The 12,578-nt window shown below is 40.1% G+C and overlaps 1 protein-coding gene across 1 annotated transcript in view; it reads left to right on the top strand.

Annotated features, from left to right (window-relative positions):
* Positions 1-11,108, top strand: part of TBX5 (T-box transcription factor 5) — a 58,159-nt gene extending 47,051 nt beyond the window's left edge. Inside the window, exons 7-9 of the mRNA XM_075276605.1 lie at positions 2,488-2,579; positions 7,204-7,433; positions 9,972-11,108. Of these exons, the coding sequence (XP_075132706.1) occupies positions 2,488-2,579; positions 7,204-7,433; positions 9,972-10,549 (900 nt within the window). The 3' untranslated portion in view covers positions 10,550-11,108. The remainder of the gene's footprint in view (positions 1-2,487; positions 2,580-7,203; positions 7,434-9,971) is intronic.
* Positions 11,109-12,578: the final 1,470 nt, after the last annotated feature.

Below are 12,578 nucleotides of genomic sequence, written 5' to 3'. Positions count from 1 at the left end.
CATTCATAGACATTGTTATCTCCAAAATAACAGCTTTACCATCGTGAAGATGAACACAAATTTGAGTAATTCTGGGTAAGCAGTGAAAGAGTTAATGAAAAAATCCCATCCAAGGGTTGGTTTCTGAGCTGCCAAGCCGCTCTCAGGCTTATGCACACATTTTACGGGTTTCTGGAAAGAAGCACAGCCAGCCAATCCTTTTTTCTTCTGTAACATCTGTATATAAAGTGAACTATTTTGCCCATGTGGAGAAATGTTAAAATGAAGAAAGAAATAAAAATATATACAGACCCTTGGAAAGAATTTCATCTTCACAATTTAAATGAAGGGGGGAGGGGAGAATTCTAAAGCCTCTCCATTGTAGACTGCATGGCCTGACAATTGGCCCAGATAATACAGGAGAGTTGCATCTAGCCAGCAGGCTGCAATGTGATGCACACATGCGGCATTATTCTGCAACTTTTGGTGTCATTTTTTCAGGGACCTTTAACAAATACATTGACAAAACAAAATTGAGGAAGAAAAAGTTGTATGACTATGAAGTATGTTAGACAATTATATTGAAAACTAACTTGAAAAAAATTCATTTTAGCTTTGTGATAGATTTTACCGCCTTCTGCAATAGGTCATAAACATAGCATGATTGACTAAACATACAATGCAGATCCCAAATGCCATGTCACTTATACCAATGTAAAGAAAGATGATATATAATATATATTTCGTCTGCAGTTTTCATTCATCAACATTGGTATGTGTCATAGGGATTTATCAAAAAGTCCATTCAATAGAACGGTAGGTTTGCCTACAACACAAACCAAATCTTACCATCCAGTAACATCAGTTAGGTAGGTCTATTATCCAGGTGTAAAGCCAATATATTCATGAATGATGAATTAACTCTTGGTGATCATGTGGTTTTATAAATGGAGGCTCCAACCACAGTACAATGGATATTTCATATTTGTCCATAGATAAGCTTTTATGGGCACGGTTAAATGTCTGATGTCTGTGCAAAAGGGAAATGGTACCAAATATATGTGTTTTCACTAGTGATATTTTATATCAACAGCCTTATTACTTACTGTCCATGTACAGTGGCTGGCTATGGTTCCTATGGACTAGAATTGAGAAACATTGTATTAAACCAATAAAGAGGTGTCCATACCACAGACAATTATAGAACATAAACAGAATATGCTTGAATGTCATATATATTGAGATTCCACACCCAGTGAATGAAAACTATAAAATATGAAGGTTTGTGTTCAACAATTGTATGTAAAAATAAAGCAAAGATAGACCTAGAATAGAACTTTTATTGATCCAAAATAATAAAAAGGGGGTGTCAAAATAAATTCACCGATTCTGTCTGTGTCAAATGTAGACACATATAAGTGAAGGTGAGGGTTTCCTCATCGGGCTATATTTATCAGGAGACAGCCTAGTGGCAGTATTACGTGACCACAGAAGGAAGGCTGATGTTGACCACTTGGGCTTGAAATTATAATAAACCCCGCTTGGTCACCTTACAATACAGGTAAAGGCAAATCAGCCCTCCTGCTGGATAAGACCAAAAGGCTAATTTGCAGTTTCTGATGACCAGCAGTGTGATAGGGTACCTATGTGGCAGGGTACCTACCACTAGTTGTCTCTGCTTGGTTTTCCCCTATAAATACAGATCAGCAACTTTTTTCAATATCTGCAAAGCTGTTCAAATTGTCTATTGAAAGTTACCCCATCTGGCTCCAGTGGGGGTACAAGTTGAAGCCCTGCAGAAGTTGCTAGTCTGGTATATTACATACGGGGGAAATAGAGACTCAGAGAGAGCCCAAATTAGCTGAGGCCTAGTGATTATAAAGCGGATCACTAATGTCCTCTGCATTCACCTCTAGTATATGAGTCACACTAATGCTGTCTGACCATAACCACCCTGTGCTGGGGATCACTTCCTCAGGGGGGACTAAGTTCGTGTTCAGAATTAAAAGGCAGTGATCAAAAATAAAATTGAAAATCAGGACATGGAGATATCACCGTCCAGTGATGCTACCTCCATATCTGTATCTCGGTGTATGAAGTCTTCTGTGGTCACATAATACTGGCACTAGGCAGGTTCCTGACAAATATAGCCCGATGAGGTGACCCTCACCTTCACTTATATGTGTCTACTTTTGACATAGTCAGAATTGGTGCAATTATTTCAACACCCCCTTTTCATTATTTTGGATCAATAAAAGTTCTATTTTAGGTTCCACATCCAGGATTGAATGGACAGGGCTTTGTCAGACCTTTATGATGTATTATGTGTATGTATAGAAATATCTGTGGTTGGAAAAGCCTAGTAAAATTCTAAAAAAGTACTGTAGTAAATGTGCTGTGTTGCAGTTTATTCTACAGAATATATGTAGGGAACGAGCTCTGGGTTTAGTTATATCTACAATGAGATTATTGCTGTACTATAATATCCTGATCACACCTTTTTAACAGATAACCCAGTTAAAGATCGAAAATAACCCATTTGCCAAGGGATTTAGAGGAAGTGATGATATGGAGCTACATCGCATGTCCAGGATGCAAAGGTATGTCTTCATTGTGTCTGATGTATTTCAAAGCATGAAAGGATCAAAATCTAGGACTGAGGATTGAAGATTTAGGATTGTGGGTGGTGGGATTGGCAGGGACATTACCAGGGTAGCAGAAAAAAAATTAGTAATATTGCATTGTTTGGAAATTCCTCATAACATCTTTAAGTCGGGGCCCCACACTATCAAAACAGTACCTGAAAAGGGGATGGGATTCTAGCTAATCCCATCCGCAAATTGCAGAAAAATATCCACAGCGGAAAAGTTGTGTTTTCAAAAACATTTAGCGTTTTTGTAAATCGCAGCATGTCTAAAGAAATGTTGGCATTTTTCGTGTAGGTGTAATAGAGGAAGAAAGTCCACAGTGGAAAACTATGCAGGTAGAGACAATAGGTGAGGGTAGAAGCTGTTCATATAATGGCTTTGGGTTAATGAAGGCTGTGGGCTTTCCTGAAGAGGTGAATCTTCTGTTTCCTCTTCAAGGTTGTGATTGTGAAGGGGGGGGGGGGGGGGTCAGTCTTATGTATCATGGTAGTAAATTCCAGAGAAGTCTTGTAGGTGGATATGAGAGGAGCGAATAAGAGGTTACAAGTAGGAAGGTAGCAGGAGTTTAGGTCAGAGATGTAGGGAGAAGACAGGTTGTGGATTGATTTTACAGCTTTTCTTTTTTTTTCTAATAAAAGAAAAAACAAAGAGGATAATATAGTATATTACAAAAATATTGGTGACTATGTAACCATCAACTTAAGAAGAAAAAACAAAGTTTAATATACAAATACCATTTCAAACAGTTATGGACAGAAGTACACTTTTTTTTTGTTAGGAACAAATGTATATTACCATACAAAACCTCTGTGTGTGTGTGTATATATATATATATATATATATATATATATATATATATTGCCTAACTTCAGAAATTGTGTTATACCATCCTGATGAAGAGACCTCTATGGAGTCTCGAAAGCTCGATATGTCATCAAAAAATTTTTTAAAGTTAGCCATTAAAAAAGGTATCAACTACTGAGGACTTCTCTCAGAAAATTTCTTTCATTTCATATACAAAACCTATATAGTTAATAGAGGTGAGCGAGTAGTTTTGATCGAATATCTTCCCTGCATAGTTATTGGTGTAAAAATAAGCGCTAGGGAAGGTGGTAGGGGAATCAAATTTTTACAGCGTGGTATTCAACCGAGTACACCAATAACTATGCAAAGGGAGGTATTCGATCGAATACTACTATTCAATCGAATACTATTCGCTCATCTCTAATAGTTAACATTAGTGCCATACAGTGACCACACAGAGGTTAGATATGCTATCTATGATATGCGACTGCAAAGTATTATCACATGACACACTTTTCAATAGAATACAGTACTGATTAGATGCAGTCATGAATACTTAACTATTAATTCTAATGATTTTCATGTAGTCTCTCTTATTAAAAGGACTCATTCTCTTTATTTTCCATCTTAATCTAGCACAGACCACCATAATATTCTTTCCCAAAAAATAGAAAGATATTGTTGGCTCCTCATATCTGTAGCCCATGCCCACTCTGTATAACAATACAAATAAACCCAAACCAGTTCCCTAAAAGGAACTGAAAAAATAATTCAAACCCCAGACCAGACATGTAACTAATGTACAGTAGACCCCAAACAGACTCCTAAATTATTATTATTATTATTATTATTATTAATTGCTATAGCAACATTAATTCCATGGTGCTTTACACTTAGGGGTTTACATACAGTGCACAAAATATACAGACAAATATAATACAATGACTGACCGGCATAGTGGCATAGAGGGCCCTGCCCACAAGGGCTTACAATCTATGAGGGGAGAGAGTTAGAAACAGGTGAGGGGGGAGGCTGTTTTAGGCCTTCATGAATAGGTGAGTCTTCAGGACATTCTTGAAGCCTGTGATTGTGGTGGTCAGTCCTATGAATTTTGGTAAGGAGTTCCAGAGTATGGGGGATGCAGGGGAGAAATCTTGGAGACAGTTGTGTGAAGAGCGGATGAGAGCAGAGCGGAGTAGGAGGTCTTTGGAGGATCTGATGTTATATGTGGGCAGGTAGTGGGAGATTAGGTCAGAGATATATGGAGGGGATAGGTTGTGGATGGCTTTGTATGTTAACGTTAGTAACTTGAACTCAATTAGCTGGGCTATGGGCAGCCAGTGAAGGGATTGGCAGAGGGGAGCAGTCGAAGAGTCGGAGGCGAGGTGGATTACGTGAGCAGCACAGTTTAAGATGGACTGGAGGGGGTGAGAGTGTTTACTGGGAGTTTATGGAGGAGATTGTTGCAGTAATCTAAGCGGGAGATTATGAGGGCGTGTACTAGCATCTTAGCAGTTTCTAGGATGAGGAAGGAGAGGATTCGATGGATGTTCTTGAGTTGGAGGCGGCAGGAAATGTTGAGGGTTTGAATGTGCGACTTGAAGGATAGGTTATCCCAAGATAATGGATTCGTGGCACAGGGGTAATTGTGGTTCCATTAATTTTGATAGATGGGTCAGGTAGAGGGGCGAAGATGATGAACTCTGTTTTCTCCATGTTGAGTTTGAGAAAGCGGGAGGAGAAAAAGGAGGCTACGGCTGCTAAACACTCTGGAGTTCTGGCCAACAAAGAGGTAATATCTGGTCCAGAGAGATATATTTGAGTGTCGTTAGCAATGGTATTGAAAACAATGAGATTCTATGAGTTGGCCCAGGCCAAGGGTGTAGATGGAGAACAGGAGGGGTCCTAGGAGGGAGCCTTGGGGGACACCTTCCGAGAGAGGGCATGGTGAGAAGGTGGTATGCGAGTGAGAGACACTAAATGTGCGGTCGGTGAGGTATGAGGAGATCCAGGAAAGAGCAAGGTCTGAGATACCAAGGAATGAGAGAGTTTCTAACAAGAGGGAGTGGGCCACTGTGTCAAAAGCAGAGGAGAGGTCAAGGAGGAGGAAGACAGAGTATTGACGCTTGGCTTTCGCAGTTAGAAAGTCATTAGTGACTTTGGTTAGGGCAGTTTCAGTAGAGTGACAGAGTCTGAAGCCTGACTATAATCTGTCGAAGAGCAAGTTGGACTAGATATAGGAGGATAGTTTGAAGTGAACGTGTTGTTCAAGCAGTTTTGAGGTGTACAGGAGCAGTGAGATGGGTCTATAGGTGGCTGGAAAGGAAGGGTCGAGGGACAGTTTCTTAAGTATAGGTGTGACTGTGGCGTGTTTCAAGGTGGAAGGGAAGAATGTTAATGGGGATGTTGAAATTGGCCTTGATGATGGTGGGGGTATCTGTGGATAGGAAGTGTGTGAGCCAGGTGGTGAAATGGTCAAAGAAGCCAGCAGTAGGTCTTAGTGGTTGATATATGACGGCTAGTTGGAGGGTGAGTAGATACGGACACAGTGCACTTCAAAGAAGGCAGAAGGCAGTAGTGGTTGAATTGGGGCAAAGGAGCAATTGTCTGATAGGAAGATGCCTACATCTCCACCAGGTTTAATGTTGGGGCGGGGAGTGTGCGAGAATTACAGACCTCCATAGGAGAGGGCAGCATGGGAGGCAGTGTTTGAGGGAGGCCAATCATGAAACCAGAGCCCTCCATCTTTCGAATACCCCTTCATCTTTGGGTTCTCAAGGTTTCACTCTTCTCTCTTATTTTAAAATGGATTTGTAATCTATCCTGAAATGTCTGTTCTAGGAGATGCATTTTTTCTAAGAATATAATGGTGAATTCCTAGCAAATATGTCTGAATAAAATAAAAATTGATTTTAGTATTCTCCTTGTGAGTGAGTATGTCCCACATAGTTTGACATTGACAAATTGGTGTTGACTGTACCACTTGTGTAGGAATATACCTCCAGCTATTAACAGCAGAGGTGGCAGTGGCAGGTTCTCTTAAGTTTTTACCACTTCCTAAACTAGAAGTTCTAATTTCAGTTTACTTGTAAAAATACTAAATGCATCTAACATATCCAAATATGAAAAAGTAAAAGAAATGCATAAACTAAAAAAAGTAAGTAAATGGGTGCATTTTATTTCTAATAATATACCAATATCACATAAAACATGTTACACCATATCCACACAAATAATTCATTTTAGTCAATACAGCACAACAGTCAAAAAGTAGATTGTGTCAATGATCGAAGAGGGGTAGCAGCATGTGCACCCCTGTGGCAGCAATGTGTTTTGATCTAAAGGATAAAGCAAAAGGATACATTTATTGGGGGGGGGGGGGGACTGTACAATTGAAAAGAGGTTCTAGTATTCTGTTGGGCCACTTCTAGCCTGAAAGCAAGGTAGGCATTGAGCCACATAGGTTCAGTATGGTATCTTTCTGCACACTTGCCCAGAGATGTTATTCTGCCTTGATTTAGATTTCTGGTATAATACACCAGTTTCCTGGTCTGAGCTGTAGTAAATCTGACAGAATGGAGTGTCCTCACCACAGCCCTACTAGATTCCCATCTTGCTTTGGCCAGGAGCTGAGATTTTCCATTGTACACCAAAAATGCACCAAGTAGAGTTTGCGTAAACCTTTAGGATTATACTTAGATTAAATTAAGGCTTGATGTGCAATTTTCCTTGAATTGTGTGACATCTTCTATATCTCATATTTTCTCTGCAGCAAAGAATATCCTGTTGTCCCAAGAAGCACTGTGCGACAAAAGGTTACATCCAACCACAGCCCGTTTCCCTCAGAATCTCGAAATATAACGAGTTCCTCTAACCTCAGCTCCCAGTATCAGTGTGAGAATGGTGTAAGCAGCACCTCCCAGGACCTATTGCCTCCATCCAACTCATATTCTTCACTACCACATGAACCTGGTCCTATATACCACTGTACAAAAAGGAAAGGTAAGTAGACATAATGAATCCCATCCACTTTATAGGTACTGTAAAACACAGTATTTTTGCAATGTGGGGCTCAGCCCTCGTGTAGTGAGCCACAGCCAAAAAATTCTATGGAATAGACCGAAGTGAAAATGTGTCAAGTTTTTTCCTCAGCATCTTTTACAGAAAGTTCACAGAATTTTCCAGCATTTCCATAGGTATAAATGACATGCTGCGATTTTCAAAAACGCAAGCATTTTTCAAAGCATTTCCGTTGCAGATTTTTTTCTGCAATGTGTGGATGGGATTAGCCAGAATCCCATACACTGTGCAGGTAATATAAAATTCACTGTTTTCACAATCTGGAGCCCTGGCCTTAAAACAATTTTCTAGACGGACAAAAAAATTGCACGAATTCAACGTGATAAAATAATAAAAGAAGCATTACTTGCCATTTATTTGCCTGCTATTCTAGCGCAGCCTTACCTGTCTCTGTTTACTTAGCCATACATCTACTGTATTTGTCTGGTGCAGTCAATCTCCAGTCTCAGTGGTCAGCATGCCATATACCACTGAGATCATTGGGACACTGCCCATTTGGAAAAACCCTTTATTTCACAATTAAGGTCAAAAATTGAACACCAAAGTATAATAACTCATTGAATCACCTTGCAAAGACTATGCTCAGGCAATACAAGTGACGAGTGACGATTTAACATGTTGACAATGCATTTGCGTTGCTCTTTACACGGCCCAATGTAAACCGTGTTCATTGCTCCCCAATACATATCCATTATGTTTGCATCACATTCCTTGTTTACACAGTGTGTGCTGCCGACAAATGATGATTTTTAGTGTGATCTACCCACAAATGAGCACTTGCACCAATGGTCAGCTGACTACTGGCCCCTAATTCCAATGTGTATTTTGGCAAAATACACATGTAAAAAATACACGTGTAAAATAAGACTCCCATTGACTTCAATGACATTTTTTTACACATGTAAAAAACACGTCAAAATACACATCGAAATATACGTCAAAATACACGTGTAAAATGTCATTGAAGTCAATGGGAGTCTTATTTTTACACGTGTATTTTGCCAAAATACACGCGCGTTTACTCCGTGTGAAGGGGCCCTTAAGAAGAAAAAAACATAAACAAGTAGCATTCATCAGTTAATAAAATCTGACCTTTATTCAGTGTCCATTACAAGTAACAGAGGAGAGGTTACTGGTGCAAATAAACAAAGGACAGTTCACGGGTTATTGCTCCTCATCTGCCCTCTCTGATCACTGACAACATTACAACGGTCAGTTATTAGGAACAAGCATTGCTGTGAGTGCCCAAGAAAAATGGCCTTTATGGTTAACTTGGGTAAAATCCCTATAGCTTTAGTGTAGTCCACAGGTAGGTTACTGCGAATGTCACTACATAACTATATATTTTTCAAGTCATGTAACAGCCTATCATTAATTTATACACATTAAAACTAATATGTTATGTTTAGAGATGAGCGAGTAGTGAAATATTCGAGATTCGATATTCGTTTCGAGTAGAGCCTCAATATTCGAGTACTCGATGGAATATCGAATCCCATTATAGTCTATGGGAAAAAATGCTCGTTTCAGGGGAAACCACTATTCGACTAAAGGAGAGTCACCAAGTCCACGAGTAGCAGGAGGTGAGTGTTTAGGAGGAGCACTGTGCAGTTAAAGCGCACGGACCCCACTATAGTCTATGGTGTTCATGCGCTTTAATTACACAGCGCTTGCAGTTGCGCTGATATTCCATTCAGGGTGGTCCTCCTGCGGACTCCTTCCGGACGGGAGGCAAGCGCTAATGTGAACCGGCCCTTACTTGTCCTGCAGAACCAGCATTGATTGGCCAAATGCTATACACTGTATCGCATTCGGCAAATCAACGCTGGTTCTGCAGCAGGCTCATCCTTGCTAGTCAGGAGAGCTGGCAGCTTGCTGTTACGAGGGAGCTTACTTTTTCTCATAGGAATGAATTGACCAGCGTTGATTGGCCAGTGTACAGCATTCCGCCAATCAACGCTGGTTGATCAACGGAGGCTCATCTGTGAGGAGGCGGAGTCTAAGATTGGACCACAATGGAGACTGCTGTGGTCTGATTTTAGACTCCGCCTCCTCACAGACGAGCCTCCGGCAGAATCAGCGTTGATTGACCGAATGCTGTACTCTGGCCAATCAACCTGGTCAATGTATTCCTATGAGAAAAAGTCAGCTCCCGCGAAAACACAAGCGGCCAGCTCTCCTGACTAGCAAGGACGAGCCTGCTGCAGAACCAGTGTTGATTTGCCGAATGCTATAGCATTCGGCAAATCAACGCCGGTTCTGAATTGAATCTTTACTGCGAATAGCGATAGTATTCGAACGAGTACGAGTATTTTGAATACCATAGTATTCGTTCAAATACCTACTTGCTCATCTCTAGTTATATTTAATTAATATCCTAAATTACAATATAATAAATAATAGTTGTGTGTTATATGTGATCTTTATAAAAAAAAAAAAAAAAAACCTTTATTTTCTCAGCAGCAAGTGAAGAATCAGCTGAGCATCCTTATAAGAAGCCCTATATGGATACATCTCCAACTGAGGAAGACCCATACTACAGGTCTGGGTACCCTCAACCATCATCCTCTTCTTCATCTTCAACATCCTTTCGTACGGAGTCTGCCCAGCGCCAGGCCTGCATGTATGCTAATTCAACACCTGCTACAGAACCAGTTACAGGCATAGATGACATTTCTTGTAATAGTTGGTCAAGTGTACCATCCTATAGTAGTTGTACCGTGGGAGGAGGAATGCAATCCATGGAACGACTGCCCTATCAGCACTTCTCTGCTCATTTTACCTCCAGCTCACTCATGCCCAGACTGGGTAACCATTCAGGTTCACAGTCCGCTGATTCCCACACTATGTTCCAACATCAGCCTTCTCACCAGGCTATTGTGAGGCAATGTGCTCCTCAGTCTGGATTACAACAAGCATCATCACTTCAGTCTTCTGACTTCCTTTACCCGCATAGTGTTCCACGGACCCTATCCCCACACCAGTACCACTCTGTCCATGGGGTGGGCATGGTGCCAGACTGGAATGAGAACAGCTAACAAAACAGACATAAGACAAATGTTTTGGGTAAAGTCTAAGCAAAGTGCTTCTAGGACCACAGAAAGTGGACATATGTCAAAAGGACAAGATTTGTACGCAAACTGTTATTCCTTGAACACCTCAAAACAAGCATTCACCTTGGTCTTTCACTTTCTCCCTATTTTTTATGACACCAGGATCACAACTAGGACAGAAAGGAATGGTAAATGGGTGATATATTGGTGGAAAAAATAAGTCTGTTGGAAAGAGCCAATCTAAAGGCTTTGCACTTGAAACAGCAGGCTGCACCATGATGGTGCCTACACATAAAAAACTCATGCACTTCATGAATTCACCTGCATGACTCTGCCATAAATAATTGGTGTTTGCAGTGTGTTACACTGTGTGATATTGGAGGTTGGAACTATGGATTTAGAAATGTCAGCAAAAAGAGGACACAGCAAGATTGTGTTGGAGAGTGGCAATGATTCCACCATGCTACTATGTTTTCAGGATATACTGGTGGTCAAAATATTCCGACAGGATCCTCATCATGTACCTGTATGTGAGGGATTCAGATCAACATTTTATAACGGCCATAACAAATCCAAAAGTCATATCAAGTATATCAGTTTCAGATCCATAAAAATGGCTTGAATTCATTCTTGGTACAACATTGTATACTGCACATAGAGTCCATCCCTTCAGTTTTTTTCTAATACAAGGTTATGAAAAGCATCTCCCTCTACCAGTATATTATGTAACTGAAGCACTGTTCAAGGTCTGTTAAAGTATATTTCCCATCAATTCATTTAGAAGGTTGCAATGGTAAGGTTAAAAGTGTAAGTATTAAAAGTCTAAGTACTGCTTCCCTTTTTTCTACTATTGTGTAGTATATTGTGTAGGACGAGCTATCCTGTAGTCACTGTTTGTTGATAGTATGTACAGCTATAGCAGTTGTCACGGGAAAGGGTTGTCACTTCAAATAGCGGCATCTATGGTTTTATACCTCCTAGACTAGAGCATAATATGAAAGCTGAGAGTCTTATCTTTCATATGCTACCATTACTACAGTTGTATCTATAATGAAAACGGGGAAATTACTAGTTAAAGCAGTCAGGATTGTGAGCTGTATATGCAGCTTTACATTCTACATATAGAAATCCCATTTCATATGACACCAGAAGCACTTTTCTAGGGGTATAAAACTGGCAATACAGCGTTTTTGAGATGACCGCTTTTCTTGACAACTGTATATACTAACAATACACAATGAATACAGAGCAGATCTCCTTCCCAGAGTTAGAGCTTTGCTAAGCTGAACTTTAAAGTTAATTTCCTGCTAAAATTAAAGGGATTCTATCATTGGCTATATCGTTTATTTAAATAAACATATCTTTACATAGACTTTAAAAAGGCATACCTTTCATTCATTGATCTGTGGCGCAGTTTTTTAATTAACCTGGTTTTCCTGATATGCTAAGAACTCTTCCGGGAGCACCGGAAGTCTTCTCACTGTTCCCTGAGCACTGCAGTATCATTAGTTGCCTCAGTTTCTCACCGCCCCCTACTTTACAGACGATCCCTCATTCTACATCTCTTCACTGCTTCCTTCAGAGCAGTTAGTCACGTACAGCGCGATTAAAATCTCGCACATTTGTTGTACATGACTAGCTGCTCTGGAAGCAGCGAAGAACTGTAGGAGGAGGAATCATTTGTAAAGAAAGGAGCGGTGAATAATGGAGGAGGCTGATGACGCTGCGGTGCTCAAGGAACAATGAGAAGGCTTCTAGTGCTCCCTGAAGAGTAATTAGCATATCAGAAAAAATCAGGTGTTATTTTTATATCACCATGTGTGTCTGTTTTTTCTGAACTTTCCACGTTCTGTATGTTTTGTATTATTTTGCTATCTGGAGTCTGTATTTTTAAAATGGAGAATGGAAGGACTGCGGACCGGCTTTCTTCTTTCACATATTTTGCGAGACTTTCTAAAGGCTATGTAAAGGTATGCTTTAAAAAAGATATAGCCAATAATTGACTATGTTTAAG

The sequence above is a fragment of the Leptodactylus fuscus genome, chromosome 1, assembly GCF_031893055.1.
Source record: "Leptodactylus fuscus isolate aLepFus1 chromosome 1, aLepFus1.hap2, whole genome shotgun sequence".
NCBI lineage: Eukaryota > Metazoa > Chordata > Amphibia > Anura > Leptodactylidae > Leptodactylus > Leptodactylus fuscus.
This window is presented reverse-complemented; position numbering and strand designations above follow the sequence as displayed.